Source organism: Camelus dromedarius, chromosome 12, assembly GCF_036321535.1.
Source record: "Camelus dromedarius isolate mCamDro1 chromosome 12, mCamDro1.pat, whole genome shotgun sequence".
Taxonomy (NCBI): domain Eukaryota; kingdom Metazoa; phylum Chordata; class Mammalia; order Artiodactyla; family Camelidae; genus Camelus; species Camelus dromedarius.
In genome coordinates this window covers 33749040-33776063 of record NC_087447.1, presented here as the reverse complement: position 1 = coordinate 33776063, position 27024 = coordinate 33749040, and the positions used below count along the sequence as shown (strand labels likewise).

At 33.0% G+C, this 27024-nt stretch overlaps 1 protein-coding gene across 5 annotated transcripts in view; it reads left to right on the top strand.

Moving 5' to 3' along the window:
* The window catches only part of PRMT3 (protein arginine methyltransferase 3), a 146828-nt gene that overhangs the window by 30618 nt on the left and 89186 nt on the right, over positions 1-27024 (top strand). For all 5 annotated transcript variants that reach the window (XR_010383378.1, XM_031459877.2, XM_031459878.2 and 2 more), the window contains exon 10: positions 11823-11922. Coding sequence is in view for 4 of the 5 variants with exons in the window: in XM_031459877.2 (XP_031315737.2) it covers positions 11823-11922 (100 nt within the window). In the remaining variant the exon portion in view is untranslated. The remainder of the gene's footprint in view (positions 1-11822; positions 11923-27024) is intronic.

The window sequence follows — 27024 nt, the reverse complement described above, 5'->3', positions numbered from 1 at the left end:
AAGTTTACCAAATGATTTAATTCCCCTTTTCTCCCCACTAAGTTATTAGAATCTTCAGTTCTCTGAGACTACCTTCTAAAATTTCCACGCATTTATCAATTTATTACATTTTGTATTACTTTATTGTTATTGCATTGTGCTTGGGGAACAAGAGAGAAATATGTATGCTTGGATGCCATAGTGAACTGAAAGCAAAGTAATATTGTTCCTTGTCTGTTTTTATATCAGGGCATTCCTTCTCTGCCCTCCCCACCCCCCAAATATGCTTTTCGAAAAATAGTTATCACCCCTGTATTCTTCTAGATGAACTTTATAATCATTTTATCACCAACTTTAAATTCCACTTACTTGAGAAGGTGTTCATTGTACGGTCCTTTATGCTGTTTGCACATCTGTCTCCCTCCTAGCCCATGTGCTTCCTTAGAGCCTAGACTGTGTTTTTTTAATCAAAATCGTACTAGACAGAGGTACATTACAAATTTAATTCTGTTTCCCATTCTAAAAATCCTGAATTGGCTCCTCACTGTCTTTAAATAAAATCCAGACTCCTTAACATCACCTCTGTCTCCCAGCTTTGTCACCACATACTGCGTCTTACTGCTCTAATCATACTAACCTATTTATAGTTCTTCAAATTTGTGATTTCTCTCATACACACACACACACACACACACACACACAGGCAGTTTGCGCACATGGAGATGGGGCACCCTCCTTTACTCCTCTGCCTTTTGTAGATGCTCTGTCTTTTCCTGATGAAGCTCAGATGTCACCCACTTAATTAAAGGCTTATTATATGAGCTCCTGTAATATGTACCCTACGTTCTTACTGTTCTGTCTCCTTTACACCACGTTCTTACATGCATAGACTGTATCTTTTATTTCTATATGCCTAGTATTAGACAGTTAATCATGATGATGTCCCTGTAGCATGAAATTCAAGAAATTACTTTAAGGGAATAACATAGGATAGTGTTTGTTGTTCTAACAAAGTTTCCACTCAGAAAAATTGATAATTTCAGTGTTCATTGCATTAGTTAGGAGACTTATGTGACATACCCTTTTTATTACAATGTCGTATTCCTGTAGGTTAAGGCTATGCTAGTTTTTGAGCAGGTGTTTCCGGAGATAGAATTGTTTGGAATGCTTTTATGCTAAAGTAAGGTTTAGTCATTGTCCACTTGAGAAAAGTAAAATCTATAGTTTTTTTCATGAATGCTAAATCAGGTGGTGATTAAGATGAGCAGTCTCATAAAGGGGGTTATCTGTGTGAGTGGTATCTGTGTTGCTATGTTTTAATACAGAATTACGGGAGTTACGGCCTTTATCTTTTTTCGTGTGTATTCCCTGAAATCTTAATCTTTCCAGTTACATTTATATTTGGACAAGTAATTACTGATGCAGATAGGATTATGACTTGCAGCAGACAATAAACAGCCCGAGCAGATGGCCTTTTACAGGACACATCTTGTTTCAGCATAAGCATTCTGAAGATATTTCTAGGCAGTGAGTACATTTTGCTCTTTTAAGAAGATTGCTTTTTGTTCCTTTGAAGTGTTTGTAGTTGTTAAAGCCTGAATAAATATTTTAGTGAACAGTAAGCAACTGCAGCAATTTCATCAGAATTTTATTAAATGCCTCTTTGAAGAAACTCAGATCTGAGATAAACATACTTATCTTTTTTACCTTTGTGTGAAATATACATATTAAAAATTGCATAACACGTAAATTACCTGTTATGATATGTGTAAGTATGGATAAATAATAGGAAATAGAGCATTACCAGCAGTTCAGAATTCCTCTCACCTCCATTCGCCCTTTCTTAGTCAGATGCTGTCCCTGCCTGATTGAGGTGACTACCATCCTGGCTTTGATGGTAATCACTTCCTTGCTTTGCTTTATATTTTAACGACTTAAACAGGAATCTATTTAAAGTAGTTCAGTTTATTCAGTTTTGATCTTTAAATAAATAAAAATCATGTATTATGCATTCTTTTTGTCTAGCTTGTTTGGCTCAACATTATTTTATACATATGCCTGGTATATACTTACAAACAGAATTGCAGGCTTTGGGGTATACATAACTTCACATTTTCTCGACATTGCCAGGCTGTTTTCCGAAGTGATTATACCAATTTATATTTCTACCAATAGTATATAACAGTTCTGATTGGTATTGCCTGCCTTTAAAATTTTTTTCCAGTTGATTATGTAGCAGTATCTCATTGCACTTTTAATTTGCATTTCTGTGATTGTTAATGAGGCTAAGCACATTTTTGTGTGATTATTGGACATTTGGATTTCCTTTTCTATGAAATACCTGTTTACATCGTCTGCTCGGGTTTCCACTGAGTTGGGCCTTCTTTTATTTATTTGTAGGCAATCTTTACGTTTTTAAGTCTTGAGTTCTTTATAGGTTTTATGTAATGCGAAAGTCTTGTTCTTTCTTGCCTTTTCACTCTCTTCATAGTGTCTTTTGATGAAATTCTCAATTTTCAAGTAGCATCATTCTTGTTTATGGTTGCCACTATTTGTGACTTGGGTGACAAACCTTATGGAGATGTGATCCTACGTTGTCTTGTAAAACTTTATACTTTTATGTTTTACATTTAGATGTGTAATCTACTAAGTGTTGTTTTTTATGTATGGGTATAAAGTAGTGATCTGGTTTTATTTATTTATTTATTCATTCATTTATTTATTTAAGGTTTTTTTTTTTTTGGTAATCTGTTTAAATGACCTAGTTGTCCCAGTTTAAGACTATTCTTTCCTCTCTTCACACTATCATCTTTGTGAGGAATCTAGCATCCATATATGCGACCAATATAACGTTTATACCAAAACTCTACTAAGGCATTAGAACAGAAAATTACAGGTCAGTCTTTCATGAACATATATGCAGACATCCTATTCAAAATATTAGAAAACTAATTGAGCAATATATTGGAAGATAAGGTTTACCCCAGGAATACAAGGTTGGTTAAATATGAGAAAAATCAACCAGAAAAATCTGAGATATCTCAATAGATGCAAGAAAAAAGTCTGATGAAATTCCATATGTATTCAATGTATCTATATATTAAAATTCTTAGTAGATAAGAGCTAGAATATCTTAACATGATATAGAGTATCTACAAAAACAAAAACTAAAGCCCACAGCATGATGAAACGTTGAAAGCATTCACTTTAAGTTTAGGAACAGGGCAGGGATACTTGCTATCCCTTTTCTATTCAGCACTGTGAATCCTGGACAGTAGAGCAGGGCAATGAAAAGAAAGGTGTAAGAATTGGAAATGAAGGAAAAATAATAATTCCCTAATAATATATTATGAACACAGACATCAGAAATAAACTATAAATAAGTTATTACCAAAATAAAAGTATCAAGGAGCTGAATACGTAATTAATGTATAAAAATCAGTTGTATTTCTGTAAAGAACATGAAATACTTAGACATTGAAAATTAAAATATATCAAAGTGTATTGTTAATACATCTAACCTCCTCCCAGACAGTGCAAGGTCATTAAGGCATTTTTAGTGGATAATTCATCCAGGGGATCCACAGGTCAGCTGTTTTAACAGCTTCTTCCTTAGTCTACCTTCTGACCTTTGTCAGTATCTCTTTGCCATATATTTCTCAGGTATCTTTAATTCTACAACAATTTCTGCCATAATTTCTGCAAAGAATAATAAGCCTGTGAAGACCCTAATGACTGCCAGGATTTGAACCATTCTCTACAAAGCTTGTTAATAACTCAGGAAAAATGTTACCTAATTCCTCTTTTCAGACCACTTTTCAAAAGCAATCTATACTCCCCTCTCAGTGAGCTGGGTTTTGTTCCCCACCCACACCCCCCATCTTTTCTCCTATTGATGCCCCCTTTTTTGGTATGTCAAAAATGTCATGCAATCCCGTTCTTGGTAATTGAACACATAATCATATTCTGCCTCCTGAATGTTCTCTTGGCTTCCCAATAACAAGATTACATAAAGTGATCAAGAGTGAGGAGTTGCTGATTTCCATACCTGTCATAACTCTGTCCGTCCGTAGCATTAAATTATACTGTTATCCTAGAGCCAGTGTAAGTACACTTGCACTCATACCATGCCTACTTTTTTAGAGGACTGTTCTACTTATGGGTTGTGGAGAAAGCAGGGCAGTTACCTGCCCGGTTTTTACTGGCTGTAGCAGTTCAGTTGTCATACCACCTGGAAGCCTCTATCCACAGCCTCTTAGGGATCTGTCATCAACCCAAGTAATGCTTTCTTCTCAGTCATATGCAAAATAAGTGATAATGTCCTCTTGCTTGTTTATCCATGCCAGTAGTGATTTTCTGCTATGTCTCTGTGAAGTGTCCTCTTTCACAGAATACTATCAGCACTCAGGAGTCCTCTGACCTTGTCCTCCTCCATCTGTATCATCTTGGGGGTAACCCAAAGCCTTAATTTGACTACTTTCCTAGTGGATACTTCATCTCCCCAGGTAGCCATATAAGCATAAGAAGGCCTTCCAATGAGAGGAAAAACTGTTCTTACAGTCTGTTCTCTTGCCATCATCTCCTCTCTGAAAGGACTGGCATTGTTCAGAAATGCTAGTAGCAGCCCGATAGTGGAGTTTTTTGGGTTTTTTTTTTTTTACTATCTTTCCACCTGCCTGCTACTCCCTATCAGGCTAGTTGCCACTTTCTCTGAATCTCAGTTTTGCCACTTCATACCCAGGATGTATAGGCAGCCATGCCAGGATTAGCTCCTCCTCATGTGTTTTTAATCCCCTCCTTTTTCTGGCTGAGAAGTGCCTTAGCCTTTGTGATTCATGGATCTGCATGAGAGTCCTCCTCATAGCACTACTCTAGCTAAAGTATTTTCAAATCAGACTCACAAATCTCATTACCCTGATTACCCAGATTACTCAGTATTAAGCTTCGTTAATAATTTCAGTGATACAGGTAATCAGGAGACTCAGAAAAAGTAGGAGCAGTTTGGTATGTAGAGAAGAGCTCCTTACTGTGTGAGTTAATAAACCATGCACCTTACTTGGATACCTGTCTACTCTGGGTCAGAATGCATGCCTAATATAGGAAAGGAAAGATTAAAGAAGTTGCCTTTCGTGTCCCAGACTTCTCCCTGATTAGTCTGAGCCTCTTAATTGCCTGTAGTTTTGAAATTATTTATAAAGCCTAACACTGGGTAAAATCTTTGGCTCATGTGAGTGAGGTTCGACAGTCTGATTGTATTCACTCACCCACGTATGTCCACTCTCTTTTCTCATTCCTTCCTATTTCCTTGACAAGCTGGAAGCATTTTCCTTCCACCTGAACTATTCTACATTTCCTTCATTGTACATTTGTGGCTCTAGCCAAACAGCATGGTGTTTGTTGGTTCGAAAATAAATTTTGCCTTTACTCTTGGAGGCATTTTTTTTCTGCATATAGAACTCCAGGTTGACAGTGATACTGCTCTAGGATATGAGTCAATAATAAACCTCAGCTGTGAAGCTGTTTTTTGTAATAAAAGACCTGCTTTTGTAAATAAAGTTGGGAATAGTCACACTCCTTTATTTATACACTGTCTATTGCTGCATTCAAACAACAATAGCACTTGAATAGTTACAACAGGAATCGTATGGCCTGCAAATTCAAAATATTTCTTATTTGGCAACTTAATAAAGTTTGCCTACCCCTACTCTAGTTCTTTGAAAATACCGTTCCGCTATCTTCTGGCTTCCATTATTACTGTTAAGAAGTTACCTGTCAGGATAATTGCTATTTCATTGAAGGTACTCTGTCTTTGTTGAAGATTGTCTTTTTGTTTTTGATTTTCTAAAAGTGTTACTGTACATGTATGGATTTCTCTTTAGAAAATAGGCTTCTGATTCATTGGATTTTGTTTGTGGCTTAATGCTTTCTATCAGTTCCAGAAAATTCTCATCCTTTACTCTTCAGATGTTTTTTCTATCCCTTTTATTTCTTCTCCCTCTGGGAGCACATTTAATTCTATATTTGATTTTCTCACTGTACTCCTTTGCTAGCTATGGTTCTATACTGTTCTAAAGCAAAGATTGGCAAACCTTTTCTGTAAATGGTCAGATAATAAATATTGTAAGCTTTGTGGGACACCTATAATATCCATCACTTCTGCTGCTGATGCTTTTCTTTTTCTTTCTTAACAACCCTGAAGCCTGTGGGTTGTACAAATATGTGCCACAGGCTAGCAGGCCATAATTTTTCAATCCTTGGTCTGAAGACCCAACTAAAGGAGATTGTCAGACTGAATAAAAAGTAAGACCCCAACTATAAAAGAATAAAGATATGTTACATAACACAGATAATTTAAGAAGTTGGAGTGGCTATACAGGCATATCTCATTTTATTGCTCTTTATAGATAACGTAATTTTTAATAAAATAAGATAATTTTTAATAAATTGTGTGTTTGTGGCAACCCTGTGTTAAGCAAGTCTGTTGGTGCCATTTTCCAACAGCACTTGTTCACTTCGTACTTGTGTGTTCTTATGATAATTCTCACAATATTGTAAACTTTTTCATGATTATATTTGTTGTGATTTGTAATCAGTGATCCTTTATGTTAGTTCTAAGATTTGCTGAAGGGTCAGGTGATGGTTAACATTTTCTCATAAAGTATTTTTTAATTAAGATATATACATTATTTTAGACATAATGCTGTGCATGCTGTTTAATATACTGCAGTATAGTGTAAACAACACAACTTTTGTATGCCCTGGGAAACCAACAATTTCATGTGATTCATTTTATTGGAGTGGCCTTGAAACTTAACTGCAATATCTGTGAGGCATGCCTGTATAGATATTACATGAGGAAACGTTTTTAAAACTTTATCAGGAATAAAGGAGGGCTTTTAATAACGATAAAGAATATATAATAATAATCATGTTAGGAGAGATCAATAAATAATTGGTAGAATGAGTAGATTTCAAATGAATAGGAGTATAGAAGACCTAAACACACTAACGGCTTGACCTAGTTGATGTTTATGTAACACTCTATCCCAAAAGAGCAGAATCATATTCTTTTTAAGTGCACGTGCAACATTCATCAAGATGGGTTACATTGTAGGGCAGTAATAAGCCTCTATAGTTTGAAAAGGATTTACATCTTACAGACTAAGCTTCTGGGCACACCAAAGTTAAATCAACAACAGAAAGATATCCCAAAATATTTGATAAACAGCACATTAATCCATGGGTTGAAGAAGAAATCACAAGGGAAGGAATTTGAAGATATTTTGAACTTAAAAGCACAGTGTATCAGAATTTGTGGTGTGCCACTAAAGCCATGCTTAGAAAGATATTTAAAGTTTTAAATGCTTATATTGGAAAAAAAAAAAGAAATGCTTAAAATTCATGTTGTAAGCTTCCATATTAAGATGGTAGAGAAAGAAAAGTGAAATATACACAAATAAATAGAACGAAGGAAATAAAGATAAGAGCAGATATTGATGAAATACCAAAAAAAAAAAAAAAACGCAGAGAAAATTAAGGAAAACAAAATAGATTTAAAAAAAAATAGAATTCATTAACCTCTAGACTTGTCAAGAAGAAAAGAGAAAATGCAAACTACTGATATCAGGATTGAAGGGGAGCATCACTATAGATCCTATAGACAAAAAGAATAATGCAGGAATATTATGAAAGGATAGTACCATAAATATGACAGTTTAGGTAAAGTGGGTAAATACCTTGAGAAATAAAAGTTGCCAAAATTGCTTCAAGAAGAACAAGAAAATCTGAATATCCCTAGGTCTAGTGAAGAAAATGAGTTGGTAATTATAATCTTTCCCACAAATTAAACTCCAGGCTCAAATAATGAATTTCTCCCAACATTTAATGAAGAAGTAATACTGTACTTTTTAAGAAAATAAAATGGACAGAATCCTTCATAACACATTTTATAAAAGGCTATATAGCATTATAGTGGTACTAAGGCCAAATGAATATATTCAAAGAAAAGTAAACTACGGACCAGTGTCCACTGTGAGCAGAGATGGAAGCATGTTTAACAAAACATCACCGAATTGAGGAAAGCGTTAGTGGTACAGTGGTGAGCATAGCTGCCTTCCAAAACATCAGCAAATTGAATCTAGCAGTATGTATAAAAAGGATAATAAACTATGACCAAGTGAGCTTTATCTTGGGAAGGCAAGATAGGTTTAAGATTTGAAAGTCAATATAATTCACTGTGTCAGCAGAATAAAAAAGAAAAAAATACATGAATTATATATAAACTTAATAGATGCAGAAAAATTTATTTATTTAAAATTTAAAACTCATTCATAAGGAAAGCTCTCATCAAACTAGCAAAGAAGGGAACTTTCTTACTTGGTAAAGTGTATTTATAAAAATCCTATAGGTGGTATCATCTTCAATAATAATTAATTAATGCTTTCCCCCAATAACTGGGAACAAAACAAGGGATGTCCACTCTCACCAGTTCTCTTCAGCATTGTCTTGTGGGAATCTAACAAGTACAATAAACCAAGAAAAGGAAATAGAAGACAGATTTGAAGGAAGAAGTAAAACTGTCATTACTCCCAGATTACATGATCCTGTTTATGTAAAATCCTCAGAAATCTATAAAATAGCCACTAAAACTGTGCTAAAACTAAAACCTTTATCACAGTCAATGGGATTCAGGGTCAAAATATGAAAATCATTTATGCTTCTATTAGTAGCCACAAACAACTAGAAATTGAAACTTAAAAAATATATGCCATTACAGCATATATCCAGGGAAAACTAATTCAAAAAGATATGCATCCCAGTGTTCATAGCACTAATTACAATAGCCAAGAAATGGAAGCAACCTAAATGTCCATCAACAGATGACTGGACAAAGAAGATATGGTGTGTGTATTTGTACACACACACACACACACACACACACACACACACACACACACACACACACACACACACACACAGGAATACTAGTCAGCCATAAAAAGAATAAAATGCCATTTGCCACAACATGGATGGACCTAGAGATTATCATGCTAAGTGAAGTAAGTCAAACAGAGGAAGACAAATATCATGTTATCACTTATATGTGGAATCTAAAAAGAGAAAAAGGTAAACAAATGAACTTGTTTACAAGCCAGAAAAAGACTCACAGACATAGAAAACAAACTATGGTTACCAAAGGGGAAAGGAGGCGGGGGGCATAAATTTGGAGTTTGGAATTAGCAGATACAGACTACTATTATGTAAAATAGGTAAACAGTAAGGACCTACTATATATAGCACAGGGAACTATATTCAGTGTCTTATAATAACCTGTGATGGAAAGGAATATGTATATATGCATAACTGAACCACTGTGATGTACACCAAAAATTAACACAATATTGTAAATCAACTATACTCTAATAAAAAATAAATTGATTAAATATATATATGATATATATATCATTAGAATACAACCAAAATCATCAAGCATTTAGGGATAAATTTCACAAAATATGTTTAAGACATACACATTGAACAATGCAGAACATCACCAAGAGCTGATCCTAAAATTCACGTGGAAACACAAGTGACCTAGAATGTCCAAAATAGAAGAGTAAAATTGAAGGGCATACATTGTCAGACTTCATGACTTAATTTAAAGCTATAAAAATCAAGAAAGTGTTGTATTGGCATATGGATAGGCATTTAAATCTTGGGCAGAAAGGAAATTCCACATATAAGCCCACACATACATGCTTAATTGATCTTTGACAAAGATTCTGAAGTAATTCCACAGATTAGTGATAGGTTTTTTTTTTTAAACAAAGTCTTTTCAACATCATAGCAATAGGCATTATATGTGGGAAAAAATGATTATCATGCTATATGGGAAAATTAACTCAATATGGAAATTAAAAATATTTAGAGGAAAACACTGGTGGAAATATTTGATGTAGTGAAAGATTTCTTAGATATGTTACCAAAAACATGAACCACAAAAGAAAAAAATGATAAGTTGATCTTTATCAAAATTAAAAACTTTGGCTCTTCAAAACATACCATTTAAAAAATTGAAAAAAGCCACAGGATTGTAGAAAATAGTCACTCTATGTAAATCTGACAGGGTTTTTATTCAGAATATATAGTGAACTCTTAAAATTCAGTAGTAAGAATACAGCTGACCCAATTTTTCAATTGGGCAAAAAATTTGAACAAAAGATAATTGGGGAATATGACCAATAAGTGTATGGAAAAAATGGTCATTAAGAAAATGCAATTTTTAACCATAATGACATCTTATGTAGTTAAAATTTAAAAGATCAACAATACTAAGTTGACAAGGATGCAAAGCAATAGCAATGCTCATAAATTTCTGGTGGGAGTGTAAAAATTGTGTATGCATTTTGCAAAACAAATGGGCAGTCTCTTAAAAAGTTCTGTCACTTCCATTTGATAGAGCAGTTCTTGTACACAAATGTTTACAGCAGCTTTATTCATTATAGTCCAAACCTGGAAACAATCCAGAATTCCATCCACAAGTGTGTGGATAAACAGAAGTGTTTTTATGCATGCAGTGGAATTCTACTCAACAATAACTAGGAATGGAATTACTGATATACAGAAAAAAATGCATGAATTTTTAAAGTATGCTCATCGAAAGGAACCAGACACAGAAGGGTACATTCAGTATGGTTTCATTTATATAGAACTGCAAAATACAAATCTGAATATGTAGTAAAAGAAAGAAATTCAGTGGTTGCCTGTGGTTGCCTGTGGATAGGAAATTTTTCTGGGAAGGAGCATTAATGAATCTTTTTGAGAAGTTGGAAATGTTCTATAAACAGATGATGATAGTAGTCACCCAAGTATGTATTTTTTAAAGTCCAACAAAATTTACCCTTAAAATGCGCTTAGTATTACGTATATACCTCGTGAAGTTTGGGAGGAGGGGAGTCCTTTGTTGGCAGAAAAAAATCCTTTATAATTCAGATGTATATCCTTTGAAGATTAAGAATTTATTTATTTAACTAAATAACCTTACTAACTTGCTTTTAGCTTTTTCAGATTATCTCTTTCACTCTATTACTTATTTGAAATTGCAAAAGGAGGTGGTGAAAAATAGGTGCTAATCTTGTGATGCAAGGATGTAAAAATACCTAATGAATGCCATTGAACAAGGTTAAATAACTTATGATTGGAGTAGAATTTGAAGTTTTATACAGCATACAGTATTTTGTTATTCATGATAATGCCATTATATAGTTCTTGAGGATGTGTACATAGGTTTTACAAATATTTTATCCTCATAATAGACTGTGAAGTAGTCAGGAAAGGTATCTTTCTTTTTTTACACATGCGCACACATGTGCACACAAGCTCAGTGAGATTATTTTATTTCATGATGATCATTTAGGAGACAAGTGTTAGAGGACCTGGAATTCAGAGTAAGAGCTCCTGGCTCTAATTCTCTTTGCACTATGATGCACCACTTCCCTTTAAAATACACTTTCTTTGTCTGATCTGTCTCCACCTCTCCCTTAAAAAAAAAGAAAAAAGACCCATTAACTTTATTGACGTGCATTCTTAATAGAATTGGGTTTCTTTTCATGCTAAAGTTTAGATACTGGTTCAGTTGTATTGTCATAATAACCGGAAACATTCTTGGGGGTTCATAAAGTGACCAGAAAGCAAGTATAGTGTCCAGGGGATAAACAAGCTTTGAATAAATGTACTTTTGGGTTCCATAAAATAATATGAACAGTTGCCAAGAAATTACATAATTTGACTAGTTTTCAGAATCTATTTAACATACTAATTTAATTCATTATGACAATTTTCAGACTAAATAAACTTGAAGATAGTATTATACTAATTAAAGGAAAAATTGAAGAAGTTCGTCTTCCTGTAGAAAAAGTGGATGTTATTATATCTGAGTGGATGGTAAGTATTTGCAGAAGAAACTAATTTTATTAATTTAAAAAAAGCAATGAATAAAGTGGTGGGTTTTCTGCTTTTAATTATATTTGATAAATGGCAGAATGATGGCTTTACTTTAAAAACAGCTACCATCTTTTTATGGTAGTTAATTTTGAAATGGCACTTATTTACTGGCCATTTATAATCTTTTAAAGAAGAGAATAAATTAGCTTTTTTACTTTTAAAGTCATAATAAAGAATTACTGTTTTTCTACTTCCTAGATTTGTAGGTACCTAAATATGTTTGCCTAAAAGCCTCTAGGGACTAGTTAAGGACTTACTAGGACTGTTTACCTATCTTTCTGATCTATTAGCCAATGTAATCAGTGTCCCTTATCACATAAAGTAGAATTTATTGGCATTATTAAAATAATAAAATTAATTTACATTATATAGCTTTATATTTTGCTTTTGAAACCACAAATCAAGGCCAGAGTATTTATTTTAAAATGTCTATAAAGTAAAATTAATGGTATTTGACAACTGATTTGACTTACTGATATGCCACTTCAATTAAGGCAAGTATATAGTATTTCTAGACATGCAAAGTTTTTTTAATCATCTGGAAAGTGGTAGGTTTTTTTTTTAATTGTTAAAGATGAATTATTATTATTCATTTTTATTAAATGAATTTATCAAAACTTCTTGAAAAGAATGAGTTTTGCTTTACAGTTATCTATAAATTTTGAACAAACATAGTAAGTAATAATTCCAGCAAAATAGCCTGATTTTAGGGAGTTTTTGAAATGTTCAGAATTAATGTAGTGGGTTTAATTTAGAGCCAGTGGCAGTCACTGTTGTTGGAATTTACTGTTTTGCATGTGAAACAGTGTGTTCATTTTTTTCATGATAGGGTTTGCTTTTAACAATTCTTGATCACAATATCATCATTCTTCTTAATACCAAATAATTTGTATCAACATTCTGATTTCCCTTATAAAGTGAATGAGAAGGAATGAGTTGTTATGCATAATTAAAAATTCAGCATCTCTTTAAAGACTACAAAAAGATGCTTTGGAGAAAGCACATTTGAGGCATCTGCTTGGTAACAAATAAGTAGTTTATATCAAATATTGACTGACATAATCCTCATCTCTCTAAGGACCATTTCATTTTTCTTGGAAAATGCATCTTTTAAACTACCCCAAATTACACTATAAAGCAGACTGAAAGACAGACTTCTTGCCGCCTCAGTTGAACATTTTTACACATCTGATTATAACTAGCTGGATAGTTCTTGCCCTGCCTAGCAGAATTAACCTTCTAGATATTGATGTTGTAGTAATTTTCATTCAAAATTTGAAAGACAATCTAGGAGTATTCATATACAATTGAAATTAGAAGCAGTTAATGTAATAACAAGTAAAAACTTAGCTGGATTGACGAATTTGTGAGATTGTCACAATTATGATGTGAACTTTAGTGAAGGGTGTTACGGCCTTGGGTTTGTTTGCCCTCAGATCCTCTTTACACCCTTCTCCTGCTTTCTTCTGTTCTGATGGAAGAGGGCTAACTCTGCGGGGGCTTTTCCTAGGCTCCAGTGACTGCCGGCTTCTATTGGCTTTTGGGAATCTAATGGGAAACACTGATGGGAGACTCAGGGAAGGGAGAGGCCAGGACGTTTCTTTACTCTCTTTTGCCTCCAGCGATATTGCTGGCAGAAGGTGTTTCTTTTGTGGTTCCAATTCCCACTTAACAAACCTGTTGTAATTCCAGCATCCACTATGCAGCCCTGGCCCTGGGCTCTTTTAGAGTGCTTCTTCCTTTTGTTTCTCTAGCTCTTCTAGTTAGACTCTAATTGATGTGAAGGGTACCTTTCGTTTTGGAGGATTGGTCAGGCATGATCTCTGCCTTTATCAGGAAAACAGTGTCACACAGACAATACTGAGTCCCTGGAACCTAAGATGAAAGGAGCCAGTTGTTTGGAACCAAGATGCTTTCAGAAACCCGTTAGTATGGGAAATGTCCAGAAAGTGGTAACTAAGAACTCTATTTCTTCCTCTTCACAAGGGTATAACTTAGAGTTTTCTTATCTTACTGTCTGCATTTCCTTGTAAACAGTGGAGTTGGAGTCTAGCAGATTGTGTTAAATGTGTTAGGTGGAGCATTAGACACTGTAATTTATGGCAGTTACTCTAAAGCTGTCAACTCTGGATGGCCTTATTTCTCTAATGAAATTTGCACTTAAGCCTTTTTGAGTAGGTTTGTGGTGAGAAATTTTGAGTCATCTTTGTGCCTTGGCAGTATCATTTATAGTCTCTTCTGAATCCTGTAAGTCTCCTCCTAACTGTGATACTTCTACTAGAATTTCTGAACTGAGAAACTGGAAAATTCTATCTACATGATTAACAAGAAGCAGGTATGCTTCCTAAAATATATCCAGCATTTTTTCAGACATTCCTACTTTGGCTTACACAATGGCAGGTGGCAAATAACTGACTATTCTAAATTTTTTTGAAAGCCACATTTTCATGAACCAACATTTAAAGTTTTTAAAATATATTGTAAGTTTTTTGTTTACAGCTATTTATGAACTTTGCCTTTATTTTAGAAGATGCTCTTAGATAAGAATGTAATTTTATTTTTTATTCTAATTTTTTTAATTTTTATTTTTATAAATTTTTATTGAAGTATAACATATATAAGAGAAAAATGTGCAAATAATACATGTACAGCTAAATTGAATTTCACAAAATGAATTTCCCACTTACTTAGCACCCAGATCATGAACCTGAAAATTAACATCCCCCCAGAAGCTCTCTTGTACATCTCTACTGTCAGCTACCCAAAGGAAACTACTAATCTTGGCTTAATAACACTGTAGATTAATTTTGCCTATTTTTGAACTTTATATAAATGGAATCAAATGTTGTTTAAAGAATGTAATTTTAAAAGCCACATCATTGCTGTTGGCATGTCATTTAATAAACTATCACTTGCCTCTTAGATTTATGAATTTCACAATTTAGGCTTGCCTTTAATTTTACATTTTTATTGAATGAAACTTCTATTTGTTTGATAAAATTGTTATCAGTTAAATAGAAACAGTTTGATCTCTATGGGATATTAATATTTAAGCTTATGAGGATCTGTTCCCATTTTTTATGTTTTGCCAAATAGAGCAATTCTTTATGACTTCTCATTTCTGATTGACTAATGAACTGTTCAAAGTAAGCATTCCTAATTCTTGTCCTACAAGCCAGTCAAGCCAGATTGACTTATGTGGTGTTGCTGTTTTCCATCTATGTTTTCAGCATGACCCCCTTACAAAACATAGATAGGATCTCGGCACTGTATGTAAAATTGCCAGAGATGATTCTCATTTGGACATGTTGTTTTCTGTCAACAGGACCATCAGCAAAATGACACATTAGGTGAAGTTTAAGTTTCATTGACATGATCACTTATAATATACATTCAAATTGTCTGGAGTCTACTGTTGTAATTTTTCTATCTAGAATTGCTTTTCATGGAAGTGATCTAAATTTTTCTCTTTATGTAAATAATCTTGAATTTGTCCCTAAAATTTAAGAATTAACAATCTCCTCCCATCTTCACCAGCACAAATGTGTCTGCGTAATACATGTGCATTCCCATGCCCACACCCACAATGATGAATTATCCTTTGTTTACAGTGAATACTCTTTATTTTTGGTAAATGCTTTTCAGGATTTTATAGCCTTTATCACTTAGAAATACAGCTTGTGATTTGATTTGCCAACAGTCCAGAAACTGGGCCATGAAGCCTGTTGTAGGTCACGTTTTCAGCTGGTGGATGTTTTTGTTGTTTTTAGTTTGGTCTGGCAGTGAATCCTAAGTGGCTTTTCCTGATCTATTTTCTTGCCTTAAATGATACTATAATAATAATTATATAAGTAGTTTAATAAGTTAGATAAGCTGAATTAATCATCGAGTTAAGGAAGGTATAGGAGATTAATGAACAACACAAATTTCCTATTGTGCAGGTACATTTTTGCCTTTCCTGTCTTTGACAAAAAATATGCTTATGATTCGAATTTATGAATTTTTTAAAAAACTTTTCAAGAGTTATATATATATTACTCTGAAATTTTAAGCTAAGTAAAATTGTACATGTTTAGTATGTATTGTTTTGTCTACTTAAAATATTTTCTAAGATAATCTCATATGTCCAGTGGTTCAAGGTAAGGAAATGTAAGACATGACTTTCACTCAACTCTGTACCACCCATTGCTATTTTTTTTCTTGCATTTCTTATTTCTTTGTTGTTACACAAGAGAAAGAGAAATCTTTTCACTGCAGGATTTCTGTTATTTTTTAAATCAATCAATGAAAATAATAATGAAAAATAGCAAAAGTTTAAAAATCAAAAATGAAGTACAGTGTTACATAAAATTAACTGTAAAAAATGTTCTGTTGATGACAAAGTTACTGTTCTTTTAGTATCTTTTATTTCTGTTTCTAAAGTCATGTTATCGTTAACATTATTTTTGGCAGAAATAGTTGGCCCTTTAATGGAAGATACTGAAAATCAGTGACAGCAAAATGGGTGTTAGCGAATTGCCTTGTTTCTCTTAATGTGATTTACCTTCCCTGTCTGGGAACTGCTGGTAGTTCTGTAAGACTCCTCTCAGACGTTACCTCCTCTGTGAAGCTTTCCCTTTCTCCCCTTGATCACATATACAGTGTCTCTCTTCCCTCTCTTTTGCACTTTAGTCTAAAGCTTCTATTACAGATTTTTACAGTGTATTAGAATTAAATGTACCCTTTTTTCATCTCTAAAACTGGGAACCAGGATTTACCTGTATATGGTCAGATTCTATCACAGGGATCAGCATTAGTAAATGATGAGGGAATGTGCATCATAATAGAACTTTCCCAGGTAGAAATTCACTGGCCACAGACGTGATCTTACAGGAAGGTAGGAACATAGCATGTAACGGGGTTAAGAACATTGCCCTGGAATCAGACCATCTGAGTTCTTGGCCATGTTTTGCCGTGCCTAGGTTTGTTACCGTGGACATGTTACTGAACCTCTCTGTGCCTCAGTTTCCTTATCTATAAAATGAAGATAACTATAGAACCTACTTCATAGGGTTTTTGTGAGGATTAAATAAATTAATACATGTAAATGTCTTAGAACTTTCTGGCACATAATGAGATCTCAGTAACTAACCATGAAGTTTTGAAAGTTGTGCAAACTTTTAAGCACTAACCAGTGAATGAGCTGCTTGACTAGATTATTTAATAAATGAAAGCTGAAAATGATAATATACTTGAAGTAAAGAATATTAATACTTGGGGGAAGAATATTCTTAGGGCTTCTCCCTTGGCTTACGAGCCCTTTTAAAAGTTGAAAACCCTCTGTTTCCATGGTTAGCATTTACTAATTGACTCTGCCTAAAATGAGTGCAAGGAAGTATGAAAATCAGCTGACTCATGCGGATTATGTGTATGTTTCAAGAAAAATTCTGTTTGCTGTGCTGTGAACATTTAGGCAATACTGGTAATACCCAAGCATTTTAAACAAAGTATAAAATACACATTTAATAGGAAATTGAGTACTATAAATATGAACAGGGAGATAGGTACAGGACTTGAACAATGAAAGGTAAATTGTGGTTTATAAGAATTTTTTTATAAATGTGCTGACGTCTGAATTAAGAATAAAATGAAAATAAAGAAAATTTAAATGTAATTAATAATAGGCCTCTTATGTATAATTATTTCAGCTTTAAAATCCCTTTACATTTGTTCTTACCTGCACTCTGAACCACTCCCCAACCTCTCCTTTATTTAATCTTAGTATTTGTTTAAATTAAAATTCAGATCACACTCCGCAGCCATTTTATTTCTTACTCTAGAGGGGAGACTTTCGTAATAGTGAGATCTTGGTATCTATAAGAAAAATTTAATAACCCTTTGACAAAATCTTAAGTGGGTCTCAGGCTGTTTTATAGTGTAAGTATATTTTTTTTAATGTAGTAATATGTAGTTCAATATATGCTATTTATTTTCCTGTGCTTGAAACCAAATCCAAGTGAAAATATTTAGTCCTTTAAGGAAAGTTGTTTATATTGAAACAGTTATGTGTTATGGGTAATTTTTTGCTTTTGAAATATATTTTAGATGTTTTAAATCTTTTTTATCAAATTTCTGGAAGTTTCATTTGCCAAGAGACTCAGTGCATCATATGTGATTGATACTTTGGGTTTATTTGCTTTTTGGCTGTCCATAATTCCCTTTGCCATATTGCATTCTGGTTGTGCTTAAGTCCTATATGAATCACTTTTTTAAAAAAATTATTTTGTTTAGTAAGTTGTAAATTATACTAATTATGAAAATAAAGGGCATAAGTTATTCTGGGGTATGAATCAACTATCCTTACAAAAATATTTCAGTATGCTAGTTGGAGAACATGAAATATTGTTAATTTTTATTTCAAACTCTAAAATTGTATAGGAGTTAAAAAAGGTTTTTTTTTCCAGTAATACTGTTTACTTCTACCTGGAAATGAAAGTAAGCTTCTAAAATTTAACAGTTTGCATTTGCAGACAAATGGACATTTATTACAAACTCAGACTGTTTCTCATAACTGAGTTGGCTCAGTCATAATTATTGTATAATCAGTGTGAAGTGGTTCTACTTTAGAATTCTCCTTAGACAGATATTTGATTCATAAGCCCTGAATAATCACATAAATGCCACCAATTTGTAATAAGTAATACCTGCTCCAGTGCTCCATAGCCTGGATTTAGAGAACCTCCAATCGTATTGTTTGAGAAATAACAAGTTAAATAAGTGTGAAGATTTAAGGGGAACATTATTAATATTTTAATTGAGTGGAATACATAATTCTCACAGATTTTTAAGGTAAAATATCTGCCTTAATACCTTTTTGAGCCCTTGCAGACCTGATTTTAGTAGGGTGCTCCCTAATTCCTTGGGAATTCCAATTCATTCTCTTTAGCTATTAGAAGTATTTCAAGGGATAAGTTAAAGAAGCCATGACTTACAGTTATTTTGAAACTGATTTAAAGGCCTTGATGAAGATAATTGTCCTCTTAGTTTTTCCTCCCTTTGGACATAGATCTTTCATACTATCATTATAATAGATTCTCCAAATTGATCAAATTTAGATGGCAGGACTCTGACATCATTATTTATTTAGGTGAAATGAAAATTTTAGCTGCAGTTAGTTACAGTAAATGTTTATCTGTTCTTATGAATGACTTTCTTGGCCTGCTGTCAATAGGTTACTTGTTTTGTGTAAATTTTTCAGTAGTTGGGATACATTGATTTGGTTTGCTATGTTTTCACTGTCTTTTCTCTATCCCTTTTGTGGGGGGTGTAATTAGGTTTCTTTCTTTCTTTATTTTAATGGAGGTACTGAGGATTGAACCTAGGACCTTGTGCATGCTAAGCGTGCACTCTACCACTTGAGCTATACCCTTCCCCTGGCTCTATCCCTTTTTAATACTAGAATATTTATTTGGGACACCCAATTTAAAGTTATGACTATAGCTTTGAAGTTGAATGAATGTGAGGTTAACGGACCTTTCCAGGAATTCAGTCTTCACCCTTATTTTTATTAATTTGTGCTTCTTTCCAATAAAAGTAAAAATAAACCTGAGGCTTAATCTAGTCCCTCAATGAAATTCCTGTTTAATTAGGAAATTATATGTGGTTTGTCTTGATCAGTTTTGCTAAGAGTTTATCATTTATTACTCTTTTGAAAGACCGCAAATTTTGGCTTTGTTGAGTTTTTTCAATCATATGTTTATTTTTTATTGTATTGATTTCTGATTTTATCTTTATTATTTCCCTCTACTTTGATTTGCTGCTTTTATTCTAGCTTCTTGAAGCTTAGATCATTGATTTTCAGGTTTTTTCCTAATATTTTGCATTTGAGGCTAATATTTCTAGGTACTGATTTAAGTGATTTTTAAAAATAGTTCAAAGTATTACTTTTTCTGAAATCCTTTTATTTAAAAGAAAAACCCAACTACTATCATATTTTAGAGTTAATCTACCATTACAAAAACAAAGGCACTGGCACTTCTGCTCTTTGTGGTAAGGCTGACAAGGTGCTCTAATGGACTCTTACTAGAGAACTACAAAAACCCTAAAGAATGTACATTTAATGAAGTTTTTTATTATTATTATGGAAATCAGTTTTGCTATTATCCTCTCCGGCAGTCTGCTGTGAGATTACAAAGACGGAAAGAAATTTCACTCTTTTATATAGCCAAGCAGATACAACCCGTTACCTACATGTTCTCAAGATAAACAACAGTAGTGAAACTGTTTTTAACTGCTAACTTAGGGAATTTCTTTATGTAATAAAGGAGGGAGATTCTGGAATGCAATTATATAAAAATTTGAAAGGCAGTACATATCCAAATAGAAATGTTTAAGAATTAAGTTTTAAATGAGCTTCTAGCTCATTTCGGCGTTTTCTTCTATGAAATTTCTGCCTTTCTTTTGCTTATCATTCTGTTTGGGATTTTTATCTTTTTTATTGAAGTTTATTTGATTTACAATCCTGTGTGTGTTTCTGGTGCACACCTTAGTGATTCAGTTATAAATATATATGCTGTTTTTCATATTCTTTTTCATTATAGGTTATTATAAGATATTGAATATAGTCCCCTGTGCTAGATAGTAGGACCTTGTTGTTTATCTATTTTTTTCTGAAAGAGTTTCTTACATATTCTAGTTACCAGTCTGTTACCAGGGCTCATATCTTTTGCTTCTCCTTGTTTCTGGGCACATCATAGAATTTAACTTCCTGTCTCCTTTGAAGTTAGATGTGGCCCTATGGCTTGCCTGACTCCCTGAGTAATTATAATAAGCAGTGCCTCTTGTCAACCTGTAATACTAGAAATACATCTTTTTTTTTGTTTTAGGTGATGATTTGGGTGTTTGTTAATGCAGGGTAACCTAGCTTGTCTTGACAGATAAATTATTCTCTATCAGTTATGTTTTTGACAGATACATTATTCTCTATCAGTTATGTTTGTTGGCAGTGTGTGGCGTGTCATTTCACTCTTTTGGCGTGATCTGATGAATAGATATTCTTAATTTTTGTGTATCAAATTTATCAAAATTCTTTATGGTCGAGTTTTTTGTATCTTTTTAAATAAATCTTTCTAGAATTACCATTGTATATTTATTAGATTTATCTTCCTTGCTTCTTTTACCTCTTTCATTTTCTAATGTTTTGGCTTTCTGGGCTGCACTCTGGATAATTTTTTCAGTTTAGTCCACCAGTTCTTTCTGAAGTTAATTTGAATAATCTGTTAAACTCCATTGAGTGTTTTATTTCTTCTTTTTACACTTATAGGATTTTTTTTTTAATTGAAGTATGATTGATTTACAGTTTTGTGTTAGTTGCAGGTGTATAGCATACTGATTCAGTGCTTTTGCAGCTTATATGCCATTATAGGTTAGTACAAGATAATGGGTATAATTTCCTGTGCTGTGCAGTATATTCTTGTTGTTAATCTATTTTATTTATGTTATAGTAGTTTGTTAATCTCATATCCTTAATTTGTCCCTCCCACTTTTCCTCTCCCCTTGGTAACCACAAGTTTGTTTTCTATGTCTGAGTCTGGTTCTGTTTTGCATATTCACTCATTTGTATTATTTTTTAGATTCCACATATAAGTGATGTCATATAGTATTTGTCTTTGACTTATTTCACTAAGCATAAAATTCTCTAGGTCCATCCATGTTGCTGCAGATGGCAATATTTCATTCATTTTTTTATCGCTGAGTAAAGTTTGTGTGTGTGTGTGTGTGTGTGTGTGTGTGTGTGTGTATGATATCTTCTTAGGCCAGTTGTCTCTTGCTGGGCACTTGGGTCGCTTCTGTGTCTTGGCTATTTTATATAGTGCTGCTGTGAACACTAGGGGCATTGTACCTTTTTTAAAAAAAAATGTGTTTTCTTTTTTCTGGATATATACCCAGGAGTGGAATTGCTGGATTATATGGTAGTTCGATTATTAGTTTTTTAGGGAACCTCCGTAGTATTTCCATATTGGCTGCACCAGTTTACATCCCCACCAACAGTGTATGAGGGCTCCTTTTTCCTTACATCCTCTTCAACATTTGTTATTTGTAGACTTTGATGATAGCTATTCTGACAAGTGTGGGTGATACCTTATTTGGTTTTGATTGCATTTCTCTAATAATAAGTGATGTTGTCCATCTTTTCATGCCTGTTAGCCATCTGTCCATCTTCTTTGGAAAATGTCTATTCAAGTCTTCTGCCCATTTTTTAATTGGATTTTGTTTTTTGTTTTTATTCTTTGGTTCTTCTGAAACTTTCCTTGTTATTATTTTCTTCAAGCCTCTTTCAATTTCATGAATTGTAAACATTCATATTTTATGTTTTGTGTTTTTAATTGTAACATCGGATATTTTTGCAGATCTGCTTTGCAACCATTGTTTCTGTTGGCCCTCACTCGTGGTGTTTGGTTCTTGTTTGTTATTGATTGATGTTGTGCTATATATTTTTCAGGGAACTTTATCTGTTGAAAATATTTTGTTTCCTGAGTAAACAATTTACTAGGAAAATTTTTCAATGTGAAAAAAAACAGAATGAATGTTTTAGTTAACCTCATGTACCCATCACCCAACTGAACAATTATCAACACTTTGCCGTTTTGATCTAATCTGTCTCCATACTATTGTTTTGCTATCTCTTACTGATAAAAACTCTTTTTTTTTAAGTCATTAAAAATTTTTTTAACATTTTTTATTGATTTATAATCATTTTACAATGTTGTGTCAAATTCCAGTGTTCAGCACAATTTTTCAGATAAAAACTCTTTAAAATGTATATTCACTTTGCCATTATTGAGTCAAACAAAATTACTGATGTCATAATTCCATATTATATTTAAAAATTTTTTACTATCTAGTCTGTGTTCACATTTTCCTTATTGCTTCATGAATTTTATTTTACTTTTTCTTACATTTGATTTGTTTGAGTCAGGGCCTGGTGTCCACATACTGTATTTGATTAATTTTTCATATATTTTTAATTAAGCTTTTTGTTTTGAGATAATTACAGTTTATGACATATAGTTATAAAAAAATAACACTGAGAGAGTGAGGAAAATAGCTCAGTGGTACAGTGAATGCTTAGTATGCACAGGGTCCTGGGTTCATTCCCTGGTATCTCCATTAAAAATAAGTCAATAAATAAAATTTTAAAATTTTAAAAAATAATACTGAGAGATCCTGCTCCTGTTCTGCTTCTGTCAGCTGGGTTATGTGTTTACCAAGAGCTTATTGTATTTGTTTGCCTACTTATTTATGAAAAATCAGTTAATACTAACATAAACTGTTGAACAAGATTGTAAAAAAAAAATTACTGTTAAATAAAGCAGCGCAACAATTGTGAAAGACTAGAAGTGAGGGTGGGAATTGTAGAATTCAAAGATTGTCCACTTGGCAAGTAGATATTGGTAATATTGGCAAACAAATCTACGTTGATATGTTTTTACTTAAAATGTGTTTTCAATTAACAAATGACTGTTAGTCTCAATCACATTGAATAAAATTCTTTCTACAGTAAATCTTCTAGAACTGAGTATAGTGTTAGGAAAAAATGTCATCACATATTTATTATGCTTCAGAAATATGCTGAGAATTCAGGATTAGATTTCATAGGCTTGCTTATTTGTTGGGGGTAATCTTGTATTTTTACCTTTAAATAAATCCTGATTATTGATTGTTTGTCACTAGACTTTCTACAGATTAACTCTTCATTTTATTTTTGCCTTCCTATTGCCTCCCTTTTAAAATAATTAATTCTTCCTAAGGGTGTATCAGTAATTCATTTATTTGAACTGGAAAAAAAATTAGACAAGAGAAGCACCTTATTCTGAAGGGATTACAAGTTTCTTTTATCATTAATTTATCTATTCCAAGAAATTATCGTAAATATATATTTAAAAGGTGTTTTAAAATAAGGTTCCTATTTCAATTTATAATGTTAATGGTTCTTCTAGTTCCAGATTTGATCCAGTGTGTCCCTTTTGTAGTAATTAATTTTTGAAGTGTAAATGCAAATTTTAATTTTAAAAACTGAATGTCATTTTGGGAAGAAGAGTGCCCCATAAGCATCATGGGAGAAAATATCGGGTGTAATTCTCTTCCAGATGGCACCCCTACAGGTGAGGCAGCAGCCTGTGAAATTACAGTCTGAATTACACTGCAGATGAGCAGGGCATTTGGAGCAAAGCCTTCTGATATCAGTAATAAATGACTTGGTTCAGAACCAAGGACAATTCCCAGGAAATTAAAGACTCTTCTCTCACGTAGGGAGCCTATAGTAAAATGAAGTTTAGCAAAGTGGAAAGTTGAGAGAAAGGACAATAACAGTGACCAATACATGTATGAATCTTTTCATCTGCTAATATTTTAACTGGACATTTTCATCGATCTCACAGATGTTATGTATTGTTTCTATATATGTTCTAGTATACTGGTTGATTTTCTAAAGTAATATTTTTCACAGTAAATGGTAGCTAAGAGCCTCTTGCCAACTAAGCTATCTCTCTGAAATATTATGAATCAGATACCTACTCTAAATTCTAATCTTGTTTAGTATTCTCTGTGGCAAATTTTTTATTTCAGAACACTTGAGCCGTTAGTTACAAATGTAGTATAATATAATACAAATACAGTGTCTTATTTTCAACCAGGTAAATCAATTTAAGAAACAACATAGAATAGTGATTCAGAACTTGACCTCTGTACAGACCTAGATTCAAATTCTGACTTGTTTCAACAGTTTCTGTGACTATAAACTTTTTTAAGTGCTAAGATTTTAGATTATTTAATATCACTAAACCTTAATTTCCTCATCAGTTAAATGGAAATAACAGGAAAATGTACTTTAGGGAAGAATTAAATATTTCATATAAAGATAATACAATAAACTTTAACAGTTTTCACCACTATTATTTAACAATTTTCACTATTTTAACACTTTTCACCACTAGAATTTTAACTTTAGAAAGCAAAACAGCATTTTAAAATAACTGCTCTTAAGTTATGTGCCATGATGGAGTATAAAGCAGGGTAAAGAGATAGAGTTTGGTGGAGGAAGCAGAAGATATATGGAGACATCAGGAAAATCCTTTCTGAGGAGGTGATAGTTGAACAGATATCTGGATACTAAGTGAAACAAATGACAAATAAAATTGTTAGTCTTCATTGAGTCTTAAATGATGTAGCATATTTAGGAGATAGACTAAATATGAATATGTCTAATCTGTTTTTTTTTTGAAGGAATGCTTTTCTATTGATTTACTTGTTCAGTTATTTACCCTAAAGTTTAGAAACTGCTTTGACAGAATAGAAGCCTTACCACATACTTCTAGAAGTAATATCTGACTACAGAAATGAAAAGATATTATCAGAAATAGATATAAATCTAAGTCTGTAAACCAAGAATCTAAACCAAGAACACTGACTTTCCCTGCTGCTCAGGGCTATTGGGGAATGGTCCCAGAAGACTGATGGATATTATCAGAAATACAGGAAAGTATTGTTTTTAATTATACACCAGTGAAGAGTGAAAAGGAGATTAAAAAACAGAATGGGAAAAGGTGAAGGAAGGAAGACTTGCTTCAGTCTTCTGCTTCTGTCCATTTCTCTCAGCTCTACCGGGTATAGTTAATGCCATATGATGACTTCTGCCAAATCAGAGTCATGTGATACGGTCTTTTACAGATTTTATGTATTAACTCTGTGCTAAATCCTTTACCTGTATCAACAGAAACGTTTGATCATTTGCTTTCAGAAACTCTATGACCTAATAATGTTGGCTGACTAGAACATGGGAAGCAAAGGCATGGCATTTATGAAGTGGGGGTTAGCTGCCAGGGAGGATTATCTTTTCTCACGTTTGTTTGCATTCTGTCTCATGTTGAGTTTAGCAGCAGTGAGAATTGAATCTTAAGGCCAGTTTTTATAAGAGGATCTGAAAATTATCTAGTATTATTTTTCCAGCTACATGACCTAAAATAAGTCCCACGAGTACTGATTTCTCTAATGTGAAAATTAGGTTGTTTAAACAGTTAGGACCTTAGAAACTCTAATACTGTTGGATCAGGATTCTAATCTTAGCTAAGGTAATCATTATGGCGTAGGTGAAAAAGTGCTTATTGGTGTTTATTCTTTTAAATGGAAGCAGACATATGGGAAAGTCTTAAGTATAAATAGCAAAGTTCAAAGTATTAAGTAAAATTGACTTTTTTGGCCCAGGGCAAAAAATCTGATCATCTTTGCAAGAAGAATCTTAAAGTTGGAATTGGTACTAATTAGGCCAACCTGATCAGATTATTTTGATTGAGTTTGTAAATTTTGTTTCTTAATTTTAAAGAAATTTGAAGCATTTTTAAGAAAAGTTTTTTGTTTATTTTTTAAAATTTTGTTGTGTGCACACACATACATGATAGTCTTGGCTGGTCTGAAAAAAGAAGTAACACCTGAAGAAAAAAAAATGGGAATTTCAGTTTTGACTCATGGATTTTAATATTGAACCAATTACTAATTAAGTGTTATATGATTCTGGACAAAGTGGTAACCTTTATTCTCTAATTTATTCAACATAATTTAAAAATTCTTATTAGCCTTTACAAATATACTTTTTTAAGTAGCTCTTAATTTTTTTTAAACTTAGATTTACTGCTCCAGACCCTTTTACATTATTAACATATTTCTCACAACAACCCTGTGATGTAAAATACCGTTGTTATTGTCACTTTACAGATGAAGAAACTGAGGCTCAGTGATACTAACATGTCCATGGTCACATAGAGAAAGGAGCTCCAGGATTTAAATCCAGGAGTCTACCCTTTCAATTGGTACTATTGATATTGACTCTACTACCAATTTAAAATGCGGTGTAATTTAATCTCTGATGAATGGCTAATAACTTTATCTTAAATGCAGTAAATGAGCATGTTGCTAGAAGGAGCTACTTTCAGTTATTGATTGAAACAACTCGATTTGTTTGTAGTATGTGGAAGGAAGATGGAGTTTGAGCATATGGAAGAATGATAC